Genomic DNA, 20825 nt, shown 5'->3' with positions numbered 1-20825 from the left:
ATTCAAGTGTCGCACACGTGTTTGTTACAACAGGTCTCTTGCTCAGAAGCCTCTCCAGATACATATTGTGTCACACTGATGCCCTCCCTTTAATCTCACAGCTGCTGCTGAGGTCTCGATCGTGATCACATGTGATGTGTATGCGTGATGAATGCACCTTGTTGCGTGTAAATTTGTGTCTGCGATATGGATGAGAAGGCTACAGACTCCGTGTCCAGTGGGCTGAACTGTTCTGGCAGCCATAAAACGCACAAAGCTTAAGAAGGATATCTGAAAAAGCTCAACACGGTGAAAGTTCGTCAGGTGACCAAATGTATTTTTGTAACTCCTTTGTTCGGTGGGATTGTTGAACTCTTTTGGACTGATCGTCAGAGCAGCTTTAGAAACGGTTGTTCTCAATCAGCTTTTCTTCTTCTTCTTCTCTCTCCCTCCTGCTGTAGAGCTCCAGTGGCATATTCATAAGTCAGGTCACTGCAGGTTTCATGTGAAAAATGGTCATTATATTTCCATTACATCACTACAGATTTGCACTCTGCAAGTTTCACCCACAGCTAAAAAATATTCTTTGTAAAAGATGTTCTGTTCAGATGATGTGCCTTGTATCAGGTGTTGTTGATACTGGCAGACGTCCATAATTCCGTAACACCCCTGACCGTGTGCCAGCCAGGTACTGAGCACACAGCCTGAAACTATTGAGTAGCCATAAGAGTCAAAACCGCTTTTCCATCATGCCCTGCTGTCTTAACACTAGGTCTTTCCACCTACAGTGTGTTGAACCTTTTTTTCTCCTGAAATCTGCTCCTCTGCACTCAGTCAGGACCTTAGGAATAGTGATAAAGCCATCACACGCTTCGAAAATCCTCCCTGTGGATCTTCACATCACTGTTTACAATCTGCACTATCCAACAGACTGTTTCCCTCCTTTATCTGACCAGTGCACACTGGAAGACTGCGGTGTCATTTTGCAACAGGGCATAGAAGGGGAGCAGTGATTGGTCAAAATGCGAGTTTAAAGTACAATCTAAGCAGCCTTAACAATATTACAAAGCAATTTTAGCAGTGCGATGGTTCTGCCACTGTTAGCTTTGTGGTTCCTGCTTCCTGACTCAGACCTGCCGTCTCTCATCTTCCTCTTCCCAACACTTTGTTACAACCACAGCATGTGTCTAAAATATATATATATATATATATATGAGAGAGAGAGAAAAATAATGTCGGGTGTACAGTTCAATGCAGATCTAAGCTCTGTAAAAAGAAACATTTTCAAATCTGTACAATATTTAAATAAAGACTATAGTATTTATTATCCTGGTGTATTCGATGACTGTGATACGAACACGAACCTGCAGTTGGTTTTAGATCTGAACACTATCTGACACACTGGAGGGTTGAACAATAATATTGCAGAGGCGTTTTCCTCGCTGGTGCAGGTTGAATGCCTCCAGCCCTCTATTTTACCATCAAGGCATTTTCACATTTAGCACCCAGCGTGTTGTGCAAGCCAAAAAAACAGAACAGATGATGCAGAGAACGCCTTGTACTTTTTTTTTAGTGTGTGTGTGTGTGTGTGTGTGTGTGTGTCCTCCCACATTCCTCAGACATCAGACATAATGTAGAGTTACCATCGACAGACAGGTGTGGCATCTTCAAGCTGACATCGTGTTTTCTCAGACCAAACAGTCTTTTGTCCTTAACCTCACTTCGCAACCTTCACACATTATAAATGAATTCACTGGAATTTCCACATGAACATTGTGGAAACTTATTTCAAAAACAATTATAAAAAGCAACCAACATGCTTTAAAATACTAAGTTAAATAAATAAGATCTTATCATCCGGACCACAGGCGAGAAACAAGAAGTCTGTAACGGCTCTGTCCTCAGAGTAAAGGGCTTCTTGGATAGTCTTCCTCCATATCCTCCTCTGCGTCACTGTAACATGCCAGAACAGGCAGCTGGGCAACACAAACACCATCCTGCTCCGAGGACACGGCCCTGAACAGGAGTGAGCAGATCTAGGAGGACAGAGATAAGGCATGTTGTTAGTGCTGACAGTTGAAAGAACATTTTAAGTGTTGCGTCAGGTCTCTTAAAAACTTGTCTGAAATGATGAGATACGTTTCGAGGGGATGAAAACTCCCAACATCCCAAGACCAACGACAGGAAACAAGACTAATTCCAATAAAATAGTGTGATTCTTCGTACTTGTTAGGGGTCGACTCATACAGCTTTTTCAGGGATGATACAGATACAGACTTTTAGAAATCAAGGAGACTGAAAACCGATATTTGGGACAGAAATTAACTCTTTGTGTCAAAATTCACATGACCACTGATGAAATAAACCTATGTTCTGTTCTTAAGTACAATTCTAAGACAATTTACTTGAGTATAAATTACTTTATTTTATCTTTTTGCCCACACTGATAATCGTACAATGCTGAAATCGGTTTACCCCTGATGCTAACATAGATGCTGTGCCACCTTGTTTTGCTTCCTCAGTCATATCTCACTTTTTCACTCTGCTGACTCGAACATTCAGCAGAGATCAGGTAAAACATTTCAAGCACTTTCACAATGTCAGCCGACCTGTCGACGCAATAAAGCCTGAAAGCCTCAGGAACCAAGCAGAGGCCACGAGGGGGGGTTTTAAAAATTTAAAACCGACAGGGAGCTCTTGTTACCGTGGAGGAAGCAGGAGTCGAGGCGACACTGACACAGGCCTCATCAAGGCTACGGGGTCCGTTAGGGTCGTCGATGTGAGACACGGGCAGCATCTGAGTGGGCGGGTTGATGGTGGGGCTGCCCTGGCTGGATGGTATCAGTTCCATCATCGTACCAACACCCTGAGGCTCCCTGCTGTCTGCCTCACATGAACCCAGAGGTACGACTGCAGCATCTGCACGTCTGCAACCACACAAACAACCAACAACACATGATGAATGATCAGCTCCTGACTGTGTGCAGTATAATTGTGGTGTACAGGGACCTGTTCTGTGACAGCAAACTAACAATCCTGTTTCCAAGCAGACAAAACAGAGAAGTTACAGGATGTCTCAGAGAAATCTGACTCCTGCTGGATTATCACAAAGTGCTCAGTGCTATCATCGAGTCTGAGGAGAGAAGATGGTGTTAACGACAAAATGAGATAAGAAAAAAATAGGATTACTTTGACAGGAAACGTGTTGTGCATTTGCAATGATATTCATATTAATAAATACTTAGTTCACTTGTGGTTTGTCTATGATGTGTCGAATGACCAAAATATTATGGTACTAAAACTGCCAAAATGAATAATGAGGATAATAAACTTGACATTAATATCAACTTGAGAGTACAGGCGTTGTGCAATATGTTTAGACTCTTTGGAAATACTAAGGACAGGGTGTGTAGCTCCGCGTCAGCTGATTCTGAAAGTGGCCTTAAGCACGATGTGAGCAAACAGTAAAACAAACCTTCGCATGTAACCACACTACATGTCATCAACCTCAGAGAAACATCCAGACCAGAGACGCAAAGACAAACAGTGCAGGAAGAGGTAAAGAGAGCACACTGGTTTTAAAAACTCTGCAGACGACCTCAGGCTCTTTAGCTCTACTTCAAAAAGGCCCCTGAGGCAGCAGGCGAGCAAGTTTTCTGACGAGCATGCCACGAATACCCAAAAGTGTGCGCTGCATATGTTCGGAAACAGCCTGAATGATTCATGTCACAGCAGTAAATACGAGTTAATGAGAGCAGGTTGTGTTGAATTCCTGGGCAGTGGGGACGGATTGGTGCTCATCCCCACTGAGCAAAAAAATACATGTCAATTCAACATCTTTCACAACGTTCAGAAAACTTTTTTTGACTTCTTTTTTTTTTCCAACATTCACAATTCTAATGACTTACTAGGTTAAAAATCCAACTTTTTACAATGGACTTGAAGCTTTCTTATCACTTCAGCTAAACACGTTTAAAGATCTTCTGTTAAGATACTTAATTAAGGTTTTTATGACGGCAACATTTTACTCCATGCTGCAAAAACTACAGGGAGGATTTTAACTGCGGACCTCAACCTCAGTAGCCTGGATGAGGCCGGTGCTTCACCATTCATCAGCTTTACTGGATGCTACGTTCTGGGGTTAGATGACCAAACATGGTCTCATGTACCTACCTACCTACCTACCTCATGCAGGCTTACTGAGGTTGAGACCAGTGTCCAATCCACACTATCACCACAAGATGCTCTTTAGACGTCTGTAACTGTAGTAGAACAGATGTCTAAAAATTATATTGTAAAACGTAAAATTTTGAACCCTGGTGAACATTGAAAAAACCTTCTAAAGGCGGCTCTCTAGTGGAAGTCTTTTCAACAGAGTCAAAGTGCTGAATTGTTTGCTCAGTGTGTCAGGTCAGCTGTGTCTCTGCAGAGTCCCAGCAGTGCACACAAGTAAACCAAGCTACAAAATGGTGTCCAGTGGAACGGCTGGGACCGGTGTGACCAGATCCACCCAGAGCCCCACAGACACAGAGACTGAGAGGACAGTGACACTGGCAGTCTGACATACGTAGCGGAGATGAGGGGATTACAGACAGTCACACTGACAGGCTTCTCGCCTAACCCCACATGTCCTGGGCTTGCCCTATTTATCTCTCTTACAGACACAAGGCTGGCGGCTGTAACACTACGCCCTCTTAGGAAGCTAAACACAGCCAATGAGGGCAAACCGCCTTGACTGAGTGCCAGGAGAGAAGCTCAGGTGGAACCCTGTGGGAAGATTCAATTATACTCTCCAATACACCGTCACAGCAGATCTGAGGAACTGGGCCTTCAGCTGTGACAAGGACGCTGCCGGGTCAGACTAACAGGAGAACAAATCCTACTCTCTTATCTGTGTGACTGTGCTGAGGGTAGAACAGATCTCAGTTACTGCAGATGTGTCAGGAGACAGGACCGGTGTTAGTTACCTGGGGGTAGTAGGGGCCGGGGTCTGTGTGTGCTGAGAGGGGCTCCTGCTTTCAGAGTCCATCAGAGTGGCCAACACCACAGAGGCCTCCAGGACCATGTCCTCCACAGAGAAGCACACCGGCCTGCAAAAGCACATTTATAAACACCTGACAGAAATATATTTACAATACCTCCTCTGTCTTACAATCAAGTAGGAAAACTCACCATGAATGGTGATTGGGTAAAAGGGGCTGGTTATATCATCAGACACACAGACAAAATAGTTCAATTTTGTGGTTTGGAGTGCCTGTGGTACAGCGACTGACGTTGGTCCTTGTAACTCGAGATATGAATTTCTACTGAAGCTGATCACGCTGAGACTTACTTTCCTGCAGCAGCGAAGTGAACCGACACTGGAAGGCAATGTGACTCTGCAAAGGACAGCAAGCCCTGGAAAAACACAACAGCAGCAGTTAACTGTGTGAAACCGAGTCATGACTGTGGTATCTTAAGAACAGAATAGAATAGAATAGAATTACTTTATGGATCCCAGACTGGGAAATTATTTTGTCACAGCAGCAGTGCGTCCACAAAAAAAGGAAAGAAAAGAAAAACGCACTGTACATGACATAAATAGAAAGCAAGATATATACAATGTATATACACAGTGCAAACTATAATATAAACAATAATAATGATAATAACAATTATCATTATTATTATAAGAGTATTGTCATGGTATGTGTTGTACATGTTTACAACAATGGCTCCCGTCAGGCTGAAGAAAAACATCAAAGCTCGAGTAAATTGAGGCCGATTTAAACGTAAAACCCCGGCTTCTAATCCACCCAAACCCGATTTCCCAAAAACAGATGGGAGCAAGAAGACTAGGCTGGCTAATGAGTGCCTCACAGCGGGGTGTCCAAGACACATTCCAAGACATTAGAGACAAAAGTCATGGGCGTTAACGCAGGTCAAGTCTCATTAACGAGACTAACGCAAGGACTGTTTATCCAGAGTCTCAAATGGCCAACCAAGTCCCTTCATTTGATTTTTTTTAATAAGACAGATGAAAGCAATTTAAATGTGGGTGTGTTCATTTCAACACTTTGGATTACTGAGCCGGCTATAGTCTTCAAAGACTTCATGTTTTCCTGTTACTCAAAATATATCAAATCGTTTTAAGAGTTAATCGACTGAAAACATTTTTACTTCAAAGTTAACTTTACAAAATGGACCGTGCCATGTGTAGCCTATACTTTCTGCAACTCGTAACTTCAATCACTTTTTCCATGTGGCTGTACAATATGCGTCACTTGGGTCACACGATCCTCGCTATAAGGAAGGAGTCACAGCACTGAGGGGAAAGTTCACATGGAAACGATACAGAGACGGCTGCTGAGGATTTAGGACACTCCGATATCCAGAGTACATGACTAGAAATATGACCTCTTAGACATGAAATGCTCCCTGTGTGCCAGTCACACACACACACAGATAGACACACATAAATACTAAGAAGCGTCCGAAAATAAATGTCACCCTCAGCTCCTTGAGACAGAAGGTTATGTCCGAGTCCACTCCAACCTGAAAGTAGTTAAACTCATCTGGGTGTAAGGACATCTCAGTGCACATCGTCTTCTTGCGATCTGAGACAGAAGCACATCCAAGTCAAACAGCTTCTGCACAACATGCACGGCATTTGTTTGAAAGTGTTTGAATAATTAAATGTGTGGTGTTTGCATCATCAGGCTAGGTCATCAAATGTCAATTTTTAAAGCAATTTTTAAACATCTAATGATTTCAGTCAGTCACAGTATTTTCCTGGGCTGGGGCCAAAGTGTGTAACACCAGTGTGTAATATTAGCTCACCGTTTCCCTCCTCATAGTAATTTCTCAGACTGACTCTCTCAGGAGTCACGGAGAGAGTGATTTCCTCCTGGCACACTGGGAAATGTATCACCATATCACCAAGAAGCCTTCAGAGGAAGAGCAAACCCACACAGACTCGACGTAAGCATTGAGCAGAAAGCTTTATGTCAGTGTTGTGCTCATGACCGATGATGGTATTAATCTTTATATCCTCCAATTAAACTGAATTGCACTGAACTGCAGCTGTGAGTGTGTTTTGGGGTATTCATCTGTCTGCTACCCAGAGACAGCTGGTAGAACAAAGTAGTGTAAACACTCATTTAATACATTAGACTGCAGGAAGGTGCAATGTACATAATTCATTTCACAGTCAGGATGAAACTAATGATTATTATCCTTGTTGATTAATCTCTTACTGTTCAATTACTTGTTTTGTCTATAAATTGGCAGGAAATTGTGAAATATGTCAATCAGTGTTTCCCAAAGCCCAGCATGACACTCTCAAATGTCTTGTGCTGTCCACAACTCAAAGATGTTTATTTTATTTTGATACAGAGGTAAAGACGGCAGAAAAGATTCACTTTTAAGAGGCTGGACATTATTTAATTAAAAAAAAAACTCACAACAATCAAACTATTATCAAAAAACGGACAATTAATTTAATCTTTCCTTTTTTTCAAATTCTAATTAGATCTATTTCACAGTTAATCCTACTAATTATACAAATTTGCTGCTGGGCCTTTTGGTTGTGATGGAACGCTGAGGCTTTAATGTGATAACAGGACATTACGCTGCTAACCTGGCAGGAGCCTTCAGCACATTGGGACAGAGGTGTGAGGCAAACACTGCCTGCAGAGCCTCACTTTCCTGGAAACGTAGGTTGTGCGTTTTAGTGATGCCTATCACAGAAGCAGAGGGATATTAGGAGCACACTGCCACCAAGTGTTGACAATATGCAATGCAGGTGGTCATTTTGAAAGTGGAGATAAAAAACTGGCCAAGCTTAGAAAACAGGTTCAGAGTTTTTAGAGGTCCATTGAAAAAAGTATCACAAAACAATTTATTTAAAATCAAACAGGATAGGTCTCTAAAGATCCTGAATCTGTCCTTTACATGCAGCGTGCTGAGGATGCAAAAATGCATTTACAAAAATGTTTCCTACCGTGCCTGCAGAAGAACTGGATCATCACTCGGTCACTGGGTGTGCCGACTGTTATCTGACAACGTTCCACATTACGCTCAATGGAAGTCAAACACCGGAAAAGGGGCAGAACAGACTTAAGAACAAAGAAATGTTTTAGACATTACTGTCATCACTGTTGATATCATTATCATGTCAACTCTACTTTTTATTATCCCACTACTGTCTCCTAGAACCCTAAAAAATAGTCCTGCGATGTCACCTTGAGCTCTGCACAGATGAGTGACCAACATGACTGACGTACCTTCATGACAAGTTTGCATTTGACTGTTCCACTGCCCTGCTCAGACGCTGATCCCAGGCTGTACTGCTGGAAGAACAGCGGCGAGAAGAGGAAGCAGGCGTATGCAGAATGAGCAGAATTCACTGCTCTCAGTGCCAGCTGTAAATCAGAAGAAGGAGAGTGAGAAAGTTTCAGTCAAGATGACACTCCTCGCTGTTATTGCCTAGAAGGAGAAGGTAAGTAACAGAGCCCCCAATGCCTGGACCCATCCAGAGGCCTCATCTAAAATACAAAATAAAATATTTACGTCCATGTTTTTATTTCATTGTACATTTTTACAGGGACCACACAATTAAAAGTAATTGCAGCTAGCTAGTAATCTGCATCTGTTGTCCCTGGACAGGTAAACAAACAAACACATCACAGCAACTTCACTACATTAAACAGCACTATACATAAAAAGTGGATTAATGTGGACATTAAGCTACATAATACGAAGCAATACATAAAGGTCCATCGGTATAAAAAGCAGAATCAGAATGATAGACAGTGTATGCTAAGCAATCATTAGTGATGACACCTTTATGCTGATATTAGCCACAACATATTATTCATCTTTTCATTTATATATTGGTTACCATAATTAAGAAAATCATATTTTTTAGAATGTTACAGAAGTGATCATCCCTTGTTTTATAATGTAATACATTTAGGATTTGTTTACAGAGTACGGACACATGTTTAAGTGTAGTCACACCCACATGTGACCAAGCTGTATTGCAATAAGACAGACGGGGGAAGATCATAGTATGAACAATAGAAAGGAGGGGGCAAGTATTCAAGGGCAAGTTGTGTTAATAACAAGAGTCATTATTTGTGGTTATTCCCCTTGTTGGGGCCGATTATATGTGATGCTTCAACTACAGTGATGTACTTGGTGCTGCTCACCCCTTTGACCATGGGATCCAACCACAGCTCATCTCCAATCCGTGACAGGGCGTGAATAGCCTTTCCAAATGCTTCAACACAACAGGGAGGCACCACAGTTCAAGATTAGCAACGCAGCTACATGTTTCTACAACAGCTAAAGTAGGGTGACCTGTCCCCCAAAATATTCCTGGTTATTACAGGCACTGACATACATTCACACAGTTAATTTACTTAAGTACACATTAGAGACACTTTCATTTCAATTCATTTATTTTCATTTTGTGTAACTTTCTACTTCTACATCTCTGGGAAAATAATGTACATTTTCCTAGAATACATTCATCTGACAGCTTTAGTCACCAGTTACTTTTCAGAAAACCAGATGTGTCGATGTTGAATGGTAGCAACAAACTGAAATGTTCCTTTAGGTGTTGAGAGCTTCTTAAACTAAATAAACTCTTTATAAACCCTCTTGGATTATCTTGTATTACATGATGCACTGTTGTTGATTAAACTGGACAACAGTATAAAGTAGTTAAAATGTGCTTAACTTTGAACATCTACAGTTAGTAACCAAGTTTATCAGTCGGCCTGCACCACAGTTTATTATAATACACAGTTACTGTTGTCAGAATAGGTGAGAACAGAATTTCCCAACTTTCTTATTCATAGATTATCATTAGATATTTAATTTATATAGTCACTGCAAAACTAACGATATCCCGTTTTCATTCGAGTCAACTGCTCCTAAAATTAAAACTTAGCTGTGTATATATCTGTGAACCTAATGTTAGCAACTTAGTTGTAAGCTAACGTTAGCATTATATTTTAGCATAAATTATCCAGACAAGCAGCTGCAATATCGTAAGTTTGAGTTGTTAAGTAACTGAATGATACAGCAAATTCAACTCGGTCGTACTTAACGATAACTAAGTTAAGTTAATGGTTACCTTTCACACAGTTTCCTTCAAGAAGACAGTTCATATTTGTTGTTGACAGAAGGTTCAACCCACAGACGGCGATGCTAACTCTCCAGTGTGATATGCTAATTGGCTTAGCTACTTCTATGAATACAGTAACTGGTAAAAGGGCGTGAAGCAGCAATATGTACGATTTAATATTTTAATTACTCGATGGAAATGGCCTCCAGATACATAAAGTTACCATGAAGTCTATATTTGTTGGTTTATTTAACAGCGACATTAAACTGCATATCTGTAAAGGTAGCGGAAGCCACGCCCCTTCAGGTTTGCGCCGTGAATAAAGACTAACAAATATTTTTTTTAATTCCATTTGAATTGTGCCATGTATCACACATATGATGTCTGTCAACTTAAAAGATAATTTTCCAGTAAGTCAAATATTATCTGTTTTTTAGATTAAACCGCTCATGAACTACATCGTCTCACGCAATACACGTCACGAAATCCAACATGGCCGCCACCTTGATGGAGAAAGTATCAACAAAGGTGAAAAACACAATAAAACTCGCGATATTAACAACTGCAGGTATGTGAAAGGAGAGTTGGTCCGTTTCTGTGAGCAGATAACATACAGGGGCAGCTCTACAATGTTTAAATTACATGTTTTGATTAAAGTTACTCTAGATGACGTCACTAACGCGACTGTTGGTGGTGTAGTCTTTATAAAAACATATTTTCATAGTCTGATATTTCATCAGTTTGATGACAAACTGTGACTTTACTGATTTGGAAAATTGTCTTTTAAAATGACAAACATCACATGTGTGATTCATATCACAATTCATATGGAATCAGAAAATAATGTGTATCTCTTTATTCACTGCCATACAGTTGAAGCAAACTGGAAGGGGTGTCAAGAAAGAGATCAGGGTTCAATATAATATTTATTATTATATTCTGGCGAATAGCCTGATTAAGAATACAAGAACAGGACATCTATAAATATATAATAATATCTGAAATATACATGTCTGTGTAAAAGTGGTATAGTAAAACAGATGCTGATTCAAAGATCAACATAAATATTTATTATTATATCATGAAAGCCTTAGAAATAGTGAGAGCATCTGCCATCATCTGTCATCTGTTGATTATTTTTGGTAATATAACATCAGAATTTGCTGTATTGCTGCTGTTGCCCCTCCTCTGTCCTTGAGGCTTCGCCCTTGTCACATCCTTGTCTGCATCCTTTGTGAATGTACTGTTTTCTCTATGCCGATTATCTCCATACCTCCTTCTGCAGGTGGGATTCTGATCTAGGAGATAAAAGCACAACATGAGATGGATGATAGTGCTGGAAGGTCACTACTGAGACATTCAGATACACACCTGATTGAACGCATGTGTGCAGCACGTTGAGATAGTGCTGCTTCATCTGCTGCCTCATGCGCTCTGTGCTGTAAACGTTTGCTATGCTGCACAGGTAGCGTCTCTGTCCGGCTGTGAGCGCTGGATGCTGAGACAGAAACAAGACGGATGTGATTTTAGAGGGCAGAATGACTGTTTGAATTGAGGAATGTAATAATTTTGTCAGTCAAACCATCTGCAAGCCCTTAAGAATAAAAATACCACAAAGAAAACCATGTTGAATGTGTGATCTAGTGTTATGCGGTCACCTGTAAGAATGGTGCAGACATCATAGATTTGGGGATGTGTATCGTCTTCATGTGCTGGTCGCCTGCAGACACATTCATGTTCGTTCCTCTGTATATATTCCTCACCTGCTGACTGGGTAGACTCTCTAAACCTGCCAGATGCATGATATAACCAAAATATGCCTTATTTTGGACTACTGTGATATCTGTGTGTATTATTTCTGTGTGAGTTGCAGAGAAATCAGCCATAGAAAGGTGGGAGTTCTCTCTAATATATCACCAGAACAAACAATAAAGAAAGATAAAGATAAAGAATAAAACATGTATTTTAGGGTCTTCTGTTGCTTTAAGCAGCTCATTTTAAACATAAAACACTCTACTGGAGTTGAATTCTGGTGTATTATAGCACACATGACTGACCTCATTACTGCAAACCTAGATTCCTTCTATTTAATATATTGGTGAAGTTTATTGATTGCACATCGGCCTGAGCTTCATAAACTTTAAAATCCTCAAGCATAAGAGTCCCTGGAGGTGAAAATACATCTGATCCCTCTATGTGTGGGGCTGGTTTCCTGTTGTTATCACATCCTACGAAACACAACTTTGTTGATCACAACAGGCGTGGGCAGAGGAGCTGAGGGTCTGCAGAGTGAACATGATCGCTCAGTAAAAACGAGACACAATCATAGTTTGAAACTCTACACAGACTGTATATTATTTCAGAGAGAAGTTACACAGCTTTTTCTGTAATGTCTCACACATTTGCACCCGATGTAAGTCTGTAACCTGTGATTTTGCACATTTTGTTTGGTCATGCAGGAAGCTGTACACAAAGGGAACAAAATATATTTAATCATTTTCCAGAGGCTTTTGGGAAGCGCTGGGAACACGACCCACTCCAAGCTATTTTTGGAGCTACTAGTTCCATTTCTCATGCAAATAAGTTTTCTTTGGAATGTTGATTGCAAAAAAGTTAATCCTGCATGTGTGGGAAATAGAAACTGGTTCCATGTATAATATGTTGCTGTGATAAGACAGAGATTTTATGACAAAGACAGAGGAGCTATGTTTGCTAAGATCTGGGACCCTGCACTGAAATTCTTTCAGGGTGAAGACTAATGTGCTATATGAATTGTGAAGCACTTCTTTGTATTAAATGTACTCATAAATGTGGTTATTGTTGTTGAAACCATCTGGATGTGCTTGTTTCTTCCATTTTTCCTTGTCTACTGTTATTTCTCCCATCCTCAAAAAAAATATTTAAAAAAACAGATATATCATGAAAATGACTCCTTAGCAACTTACATTTACTTCTCCACAGCTTCATGTCAGAGGGACATTTTTGAACTTTTTAAACAACATGTATTGAACAGACATAGTGACCTCTCAGACTGTTTCACATACAAAACCAATAGGCTTTCAAAATACGACAGTAAAGCTGCTTATTTGCTTATATGTCTGTAATTATAATACCATATTATATGAATGTCTTAAAGGGGCCATTCCTCAAAACAACTGCTTTTACTTCCAAAACTTAATAATTTGTGGAATGCATTTTTACTCAAGTAAAATTTAAAATTCATTGAAGTAAAAGATATGAATATTTCTTTCATCACTAGAAATTAAATTAGCAGTTACTCAAAGCGATGGTTTAGTTTAGTCAACTAGAAAGTAAACATCAGTCTGCATTCAAATATTAAGTCATGAAAACAACACATTTACCCATTCATTTAAATTCATATTTCACTCACCATCTGTGCATCTCTTGTTAGACTCTGCAGACCTAAAAATCAAGAATGTTGGTTTTGAAGAGAATAAATCAATAATCTATATTATTCTATTAAAGTTGTTAATAAAACTCACACTGAGGTCTTACCTCATTAAGATGTGACCACTTCCATTTTTTAATCGACTGTCTTTTTTCAGCTGCTCCACAAACGTTACCCTCTTCCTCATCGTTACTTACAATCCAGATATCTCCTGTTGGTATGTCAGAGAGGTTTGCTTGCATCTTTATCAGCTCTGCATGTGTTGCAGCTTGCGGAGGCTATTAGTGTGAAATGAAGCCAGCTCCGAAATCTGATCCCATTCCCTGGGTTCCAATTACAGAGCAGAGGTCTAATATACTTGAACCCAGAACGTGTTCTCATCTAAAATGTAAAACACAAACAAAATTACAAGCCACTCTGTTTACACACTTTATTGAGCATCATGTCCGATATACATTGCATTGACACAAAATGGAGGAAAAAAAAAAACCTGAAACAAATAATAATGGCGTTAGGGTGGATTACCTGGACACACCATTTTCAGGGCGTATTGCTTAATGACATTTCAAACGCACCGAATCTGTGCAAATACAGTGAACACCGGTCAGAGGAGGTCATGGTAGGTTAGAAAATTCTGACTTAAAAAGGTAATGTCAACAGCAGTTATGTGATCATCAAGTCTACAGAAGTCTACTAACTGTACACATCACATTCACCCAGAATGTACTAACAATGGTATTATGTTTAAACATACCCTTCATAACTCCTTCGAACCTGATTGCATGCGCCAAAAAAGATGGTTTGCTAGTTTTTCAATGTCAGTCTCAGATGTAGAACATAATTCAAAATTAGATGTCATCATGGCTTCATCGTCAGCAACACCATCAATGAAAGTGAGCAAAAGCCAATGGTTTCCAGACTCCACCCGAACACGGTTGTGTAGACCCTTTCAAAATAAAACCTAGATGCAGAATTGTGTTCATTCCTCTTCAGAACACGTATTTACTAAGTGGTGAGTTAACTTCAAGTCTCTATCAAGAATTACAACCCAGATTCAGTGATTAAGTAAAAGGTGATAATCATTATCTAAGTATGCACCAATCGCAACGCAAGATGTTTATAGGATTAAATAGCATTACTCGGCAATCCTCAGAGTGTAAACCCCCACGAGTGATTGTGACTTACACATCACCATTTACCCCGCACGCCGATCAAAAGCCAAATGTGCCACAACAAACAGAGAACGACGAGCCTAAATCTACTATGGAGCCCCTAGAATTACCCACGTTCAGAGATTAAGACCTCAAACAACCATAATCCTCATCAAATTTGTTATCCTTTTCTAACTGAGGTAAGCTCGGGTGCCAGTAAACCAGCACACATGCGGAATAATCACAGCTTAGGCTATTTTCACAGACTGTATTTGGTTGTCAATGACTTATAGTAACTGTGTGAAAGAACTCAGTGATAATTAATCTTCATCGATAACGAGGGACATGTTTAAGCGTATATTGGAGGTTTATTCTAACCCTCGTGAAGTTGGCACAAACCTCCTCTTACCATTAGCTGTGCTGTTTTAAAACGGTGACTCTCAAATCACTGAGTAAAGCCATTCCATTTACATCTACAGCTAGCAACAATACATAACAGAGCTGTTTGAGGGGATCATGCAGGTTTGAGAGTCATAGTTTTACACCTCAAAAGAAAGAAAATGCTAACAGGAGGCTGTTTCTCAGAAAAAAAACAAACAAACCGACTGAACGAAACTCTTTCTAAACCTTTTCTTAAATTTCTCAACCTGACCCTCTGGACAACAAGCACACTGTGAGGAGGTGAAGCCAACAAAAGGCAACAGTGATTCAATGACAGTGTTGAAATTAATCACATCTATTGACGGAGATTCGTTGGGCCGACATTAATTAATCTGGTGGTAATTATTCAGCAGGAAGGGAGGACAAGTGATGACCTAATGGTAACGGATTTTTTTGTTTTTGTTTTACACAATCTTGACCACTAAATTGCATAAGAAACCTGGTATAAAGTAGAAACTGTTCAGCAGCAGATAAAAAAGCAAGTTAATTTACAGTAGTGACATATCTTACATCATTAATTTTTCAAAATAAATAACATTAAATATACAATTCCAGGTAGGAAACAGGTTAATTTCGCTGGTAGGGTTCTCAAATTGGCTCATCTTGCGGAAAATGACGACCGCTCACAGAAACGTGGTTGAAGCCAACCAATTCCTTTGACTGGCAAAACAAGGGGTGCAAAAGCCTTTTGCTGAAATTTTCCCTCTGAAGGCATTTCCTTTAACTGAAAAGGGGAAAAAAAGAGCATCCTGATTAGTATTAACTCAAGCTGCAACACTTCACATGTGGCTGTTACTGAGAAGACAGAATTCAACGTACTTACCCTGGAATTTATAATTGACTCCTAATCAAATGCCATCTCTTGACTTTTTCTTACACAGCGAGCCACCTTCCTCTTGAATTCACCGTTAGGGTCCTCCCTCCACTCTTTCTGTGGGAGCAACATCAGATTCTCTCAATGACGCAAACCTCAATTTACTCAAACTGCGAAGATAACAGGAATGAAAAGAGATTTACAGTGTCAGGGGGATGAGAGAATCAGCATAACTCACCGCAGCATCCACGTTAGCCGGTGAGTCGCTGTTGGGATCTGCCAGCATGGAGATAACACTAATCATGATTGTCTCTACCGTGTGGATGGGAAGCCAGCGCTCCTCTGGCTTTTCATAACCAAACTTATCTTCTCCGGGCTCGTGCAGAATCGAGATGCAAACATCCCCATTCTTCGCAACTGTAGAGGATGGAGCATGAATTTAACTGCAGCCAACATGAAGTGATTAAACAACAAGTATCTTTGCTGCTGGATCACAAAAAGCTTTAAATACATCAAACAAACTTGCATTTATTTCTCCACAAAAAGGTAAAGAAGTCAATCATCAAATTAAGTAACCGTCTGCTGATGTTTTTACCGTTTGGGTGCCAGATTTCAGTGATGAACTTCATCTTCGGAGGCCGTAGTGGATAATCATAAGGAAAGGTTAGGTACGCTTTGAAAAACCCTCCTTCACTGAAAAACAAAGAACAAACAAGAATGAATAAGAAATAAAGACTTTAGAGAGTAAATTTCCTGAATCAATGACATTCTTATCCTAATATTTTCTTACTTACAAAAGGGTATCTTGTGGACCGATGATCACAACCTCCCATTTATATATGTCATCATCGTCTATCAGACCAGCTGAAAAGCCCTCGACGGGGTTCTTATTGAGCTCTGGAAAAGAAGGTAATAAGTATTTTTTAGTGCAATGAACTAGAAATGAAACAAAAGTGACATGTCTGCACGTGTGAGTAAGGTGTTCAGAGGAACATTTTGTTAGATTGGCATATCCCTCACAAAAGGACAGAAAAAGTAGTGGCAATCAGATATTGTTGTATGCGGGACTTTGTGTGAGAGGATGTTGCATGAGAGCCAAAGTAGCACATTTTTAAATTAGTTTATTTCATCGGCAATCTGATCATCAAAAAATGCTGAATATCTGCTCCGATAATCATCCAGGGCCAATCATCAGTCTATATAAAATAATTTCATAAGACAACTGGTACAATTTGACAAGTTGGCAATGGCAATATTCAGTGACAGTGGGACTAGAGAGGGTTATGAAAACACACAGTGTTGTCATAATACAAGAAAAACTCAAATGAATACTGTATGTAAGAAACAATCGCATGAAAGTAAAATGTATGTGAGTTGAATGGGACTTATCATATAATTTTACTAGAATTCAAGCTGAAAAATTTATGCTGTAAGCTGACAAACATCATGTAAGTGATTAATGGCACAATTCAAGCGGGATCAGAACATAATGCGGCCCTCTTTATTCACTACATACACGATTTTCTGAAAAAGGTGCCATGGGGCAAACCAGAAGGGGCGTGACTTTGGCTTTCTATGCTTTGGAAAACATACTCATCCTTTTTCCTATATGTTCTTAAAATAGGCCACAAGAGCACAACACAAGAAACCTATATGCTGCAAAAAGTCGTACACTCCTTCTGGCGAGGAGCAAAGAAATTTTAATATCCAAACAATTGCCAGCATCAACTTGAACACATTTCCTTGAATCATTCCTCTAATATATCTCCTGTTTTATCGGTACAGGATGTATTCAGTGTATGGTATCATATGATATTCAGAGAGGCAAAAGAAACACTACTTTGTGTGTCTGCATTTAAAAAGGTAATGTTGTATGTTTATCACTGTGTATGGGAATAAGTCACACTCTAACATTATCTCGACTTCATTCAATAGCTATTCCGTTTGGCTAATGTTCACTGAATCAAATCATGGTTTCCAAAAATAGTAATCACCGTCGAACTGAATCACCAGCTTGAAGAACTGAATTGAATCAACCACTGTGAAGGGAGTGATTCACGTCCCCACGCACACAGAAACCAAGATTAGCAAATTGTACATTCAGTACAATATCTGAAATCAGTCACAGAGGGGATGATGGCCTGTGTCATTATTTGTCTTTTATAATTCAGCACCATGAGGAGGAATGTCAGTGGTTACAGCAAGCTATCATACATTATCACAGTAGGTCTAACTTTATCAATGTAGGTCAGGTAGCAGTGTACAGCTGGAAAAATACTAAAATTACATCAGCGTTGACATAAAACTTTACACTGTCTAAGACATTCACTGTCATAATAATATGACATAGCTCATATCTTCACCTAATCTTGAAGTATACTTTACAGCGGAATCCTCCTTGCCCAATAATTCAAACTACAAGTAATATTTCTGCTACCAGCACTAGTATTTATAAACAGAATATTTGTACATAATTCATAGTAATATAGCGAGTCAAAAACTTCCTACAGGGGGACTATGAAGTTTTAGAGAAGAAAGTAAAACTGAATTACAATACAATATTAATGAGGCAATAATACAAACACAGATATATGAATATATGTGAATAAACAAGCTGTTCTCAGAGGAAAATACAGTCCCAAGAACACTGTTTGGAGCTAGAAATGTGGCAGGGTCCGTCATGTGTTGTCCTTAAAGGTCAGTTTGTTTATTCCGATTATTCAGTCAAGCACACAAATATAATTTGTTCATTTAGTTTGTTTAGGGATAAATAAAAAAATCAATCAAAAATGAAGCTCTTTCTTCCCCAAATCAACTAGTTTTGGGAGATAATTTTTACTCTTAATTAATTCATACTGTTTTACTTTGTTTATATGTGGCGGACCCTGTCACCTCTCTAGCTTCAAATAGTGCTCTGGGGACCATATTTTCCTCTGAGACCGACTTGTTTATTCAGCTATGAAAAAAATACAAATTTCTGAGTCTGTATTATTACATCATTAATATTATAAATATTAAAATTCTGAGTTTTAACTTCTCCAAAAATACCTAGCACCCCCTTAACCATTTCAGCTATTATGGGTGTTCGCAACACCCATCATGGTTTTAATAACCAGTGAAGAAAGAAAAAATATATATACACACTTCTTTATATACTACACTTTCTATCAGTTTTTTAAAAAATGATCCCTTCATTTATCCTGACAGAGAACTGAACTGTCAGCGAGCAGCAGGCAGACTTTACATCAGGGTCTCTGTGTCAAGGTCCATGTGTCTGCCATTAATCAGAACAGAGACGTCACTCACTGCCACCACTAACAATAATAATGATATATGATGGCTCTCTCAAGATAAGCCAACACCAGAACAATGTGAGATTTGTCACTGTTGGCTTGAACACACAGACGAGTATCCCCACTAAACCAGCGTTACAGTCTGAGCCAGCTTTGACATCAGAAAACATTACATATTATGTTATGGCGCTAGCTGGCGAGTTTGTAAATTTAATCAAGTTGCTATTAATACAGATGCATATTAATCTACCAAAGGCTTACAATGTATAAAGCTATCATTAGCAAAGCTGAAGTAATCAGAGCAGATGAGTCCCTGGATTGATTATTCCTTTGTTCCGTCTGCTAACTAATGTCGAACTTGCTAGCCGCGCTAGCAAGGTTGGCGTTGCGATTCAGTGTTGGCTCCGATATAATGTTATCTGAGCCACGTATACTTCAACATATGTATTTCTGTCCGTCTAATCAAAGCAGCTTAGCCTCATGCTAACCCGCAGTGCTATAGGAGCCCGGTATGTTGCTTGCCTCGCTTTCTGAGCTTACTCCTATGGCGTAAACATAGCTTTGCGTAGCTAAAAAATAAAGAGCTAGCATTAGCCGCTAGGAAGGTAGCCTTTATAACGGCTATATTTGTTTACAGTTTAGTGTTCTCATTACCTGCCAGTTGTTTTCGAAGAAGTAATGCTGATTGTTCGGTCATGGTACGCGGACGTAAAAGAAAAACTCTTTGTGTCGACAAATACTTTCCGAAAAAGAGGCGCTGAAGCAGATATAGGGTGATATTCTGCGCTCTGCTGCTGGTTTCCCTCTGTGTTTTGACACAAGGTTCAGCTGCTGGCTTTAGCTCTGCGCATGCGCGTCTGCAGCTGACCGTATGGCTTCTCTCACAGGGCTCAGAGCTGTTCTCAGGACCTTCTCCAGCCCCGGGCTGAACTATCCTGGGGGTGTTGTAAAGTCTGCTAGCTCTGACTTTAGCCTGGGGCTTTGCTGGTCCTGTTCTGGAGCAACCTCAAGTTTTGTCCCCTGAAAATTAGTGAGACCAGATTTCTGGAATGAAAACTGGGGATATTTCAATAATCATTAAGACATCCAATGTTATTATCTATTAATTAAAAAAAGGGGGAAATTCTGTTTGCTTGCATTTTGACAACAGTAACTGTTTTTTGTTTTTTGTTTTTTTTTTTGTAATAACCTGCAGTGCAGGCCGACTGATAAAGCTGTAAACTAACTGCAGATGGTTATAGTTGAGCTCATTTTAAATTACTTATATGCTGTCTATCTACAACAATGCATCCTGTTATATAAGGTCATCATATGCGTGGCCACAAATCTTTATAAAGTCTGTTTTCAGATTTGTGATGATGCATTTTCCAGGAAATCCAAGTGTTTATGAACAGTTTATTCAACATTCAACATCAACACATCTGGTTTTCACTTGACAGGAAGGGTATGAAAAACTGTAATCTGAAAGTGACTGGTAACTAAAGCTGTCTTAAAAATGACAGTATTTTCTTTGAGATGAGGAGGAAGAGAGTTATACAAAATCAAAGTACTCAAGCAAACCTCCAATGTGTACTTAAGTTAATCAATTGTGTAAATATTTGTAAAAGTTTTTAATGCAAAGTCA

General features: G+C 39.6%; 3 protein-coding genes across 7 annotated transcripts; all 3 read right to left on the bottom strand.

Moving 5' to 3' along the window:
• Positions 1–1279: 1279 nt before the first annotated feature.
• rad9b (RAD9 checkpoint clamp component B) lies at positions 1280–10362 on the bottom strand. 3 transcript variants are annotated; one of them, XM_037099481.1, is made up of 11 exons: positions 10103–10362; positions 9171–9241; positions 8244–8381; positions 7961–8075; positions 7598–7697; positions 6799–6905; positions 6454–6575; positions 5312–5376; positions 4947–5069; positions 2684–2906; positions 1280–2015 (listed from the first exon to the last, which is right to left on the bottom strand). In XM_037099481.1, exons 1-11 carry the CDS (start codon positions 10134–10136, stop codon positions 1881–1883), a joined length of 1233 nt encoding a protein of 410 aa, XP_036955376.1. In that variant the 5' UTR covers positions 10137–10362; the 3' UTR covers positions 1280–1880. The 3 variants fall into 3 exon arrangements, with proteins under 3 accessions (XP_036955376.1, XP_036955378.1, XP_036955377.1); XM_037099483.1 differs by having other exon boundaries at positions 6514–6575; positions 10103–10361; XM_037099482.1 differs by having other exon boundaries at positions 6469–6575; positions 10103–10358.
• Positions 10363–10987: 625 nt separating this feature from the next.
• LOC119020240 (protein FAM216A-like) lies at positions 10988–13832 on the bottom strand. Of its 3 annotated transcripts, none has more exons than XM_037099488.1 (5): positions 13610–13832; positions 13485–13516; positions 11752–11813; positions 11465–11591; positions 10988–11391 (listed from the first exon to the last, which is right to left on the bottom strand). In XM_037099488.1, the coding sequence occupies exons 1-5, from the start codon at positions 13687–13689 to the stop codon at positions 11216–11218; spliced, it is 477 nt and encodes a 158-aa protein (XP_036955383.1). In that variant the 5' UTR covers positions 13690–13832; the 3' UTR covers positions 10988–11215. The 3 variants fall into 3 exon arrangements, with proteins under 3 accessions (XP_036955383.1, XP_036955382.1, XP_036955384.1); XM_037099487.1 differs by having other exon boundaries at positions 10995–11391; positions 11752–11882; XM_037099489.1 differs by having other exon boundaries at positions 11212–11386; positions 11752–11882.
• Positions 13833–13918: 86 nt separating this feature from the next.
• LOC119020241 (ubiquitin-conjugating enzyme E2 G1-like) lies at positions 13919–20076 on the bottom strand. The gene is made up of 6 exons (XM_037099490.1): positions 19856–20076; positions 16703–16805; positions 16504–16601; positions 16147–16325; positions 15918–16025; positions 13919–15818 (listed from the first exon to the last, which is right to left on the bottom strand). Exons 1-5 carry the CDS (start codon positions 19896–19898, stop codon positions 15939–15941), a joined length of 510 nt encoding a protein of 169 aa, XP_036955385.1. The 5' UTR covers positions 19899–20076; the 3' UTR covers positions 13919–15818; positions 15918–15938.
• Between the last annotated feature and the right edge of the window lie 749 nt (positions 20077–20825).

The sequence above is a fragment of the Acanthopagrus latus genome, chromosome 5, assembly GCF_904848185.1.
Source record: "Acanthopagrus latus isolate v.2019 chromosome 5, fAcaLat1.1, whole genome shotgun sequence".
NCBI classification, from domain to species: Eukaryota; Metazoa; Chordata; class Actinopteri; order Spariformes; family Sparidae; genus Acanthopagrus; species Acanthopagrus latus.
This window is presented reverse-complemented; position numbering and strand designations above follow the sequence as displayed.

Coding starts and splice junctions, on each gene's coding strand:
- rad9b (XM_037099481.1), bottom strand. CDS start 10,136: ATGAACTGTCTTCTTGAAGGAAACTGTGTGAAAG. Junction 7,698..7,960: donor CCAGTTCTTCTGCAGGCACG/GTAGGAAACATT, acceptor CTTCTGTGATAG/GCATCACTAAAACGCACAAC. Junction 5,377..6,453: donor TGAGGGTGACATTTATTTTC/GGACGCTTCTTA, acceptor GTGTTTTTCCAG/GGCTTGCTGTCCTTTGCAGA.
- LOC119020240 (XM_037099487.1), bottom strand. CDS start 13,689: ATGAGGAAGAGGGTAACGTTTGTGGAGCAGCTGAAAAAAGACAGTCGA. Junction 13,517..13,609: donor AGTGGTCACATCTTAATGAG/GTAAGACCTCAG, acceptor CTTGATTTTTAG/GTCTGCAGAGTCTAACAAGA. Junction 11,392..11,464: donor GCACACATGCGTTCAATCAG/GTGTGTATCTGA, acceptor TTTATCTCCTAG/ATCAGAATCCCACCTGCAGA.
- LOC119020241 (XM_037099490.1), bottom strand. CDS start 19,898: ATGACCGAACAATCAGCATTACTTCTTCGAAAACAACTGGCAG. Junction 16,602..16,702: donor GGTCCACAAGATACCCTTTT/GTAAGTAAGAAA, acceptor TTTGTTTTTCAG/TGAAGGAGGGTTTTTCAAAG. Junction 16,326..16,503: donor TGAAATCTGGCACCCAAACG/GTAAAAACATCA, acceptor CATCCTCTACAG/TTGCGAAGAATGGGGATGTT.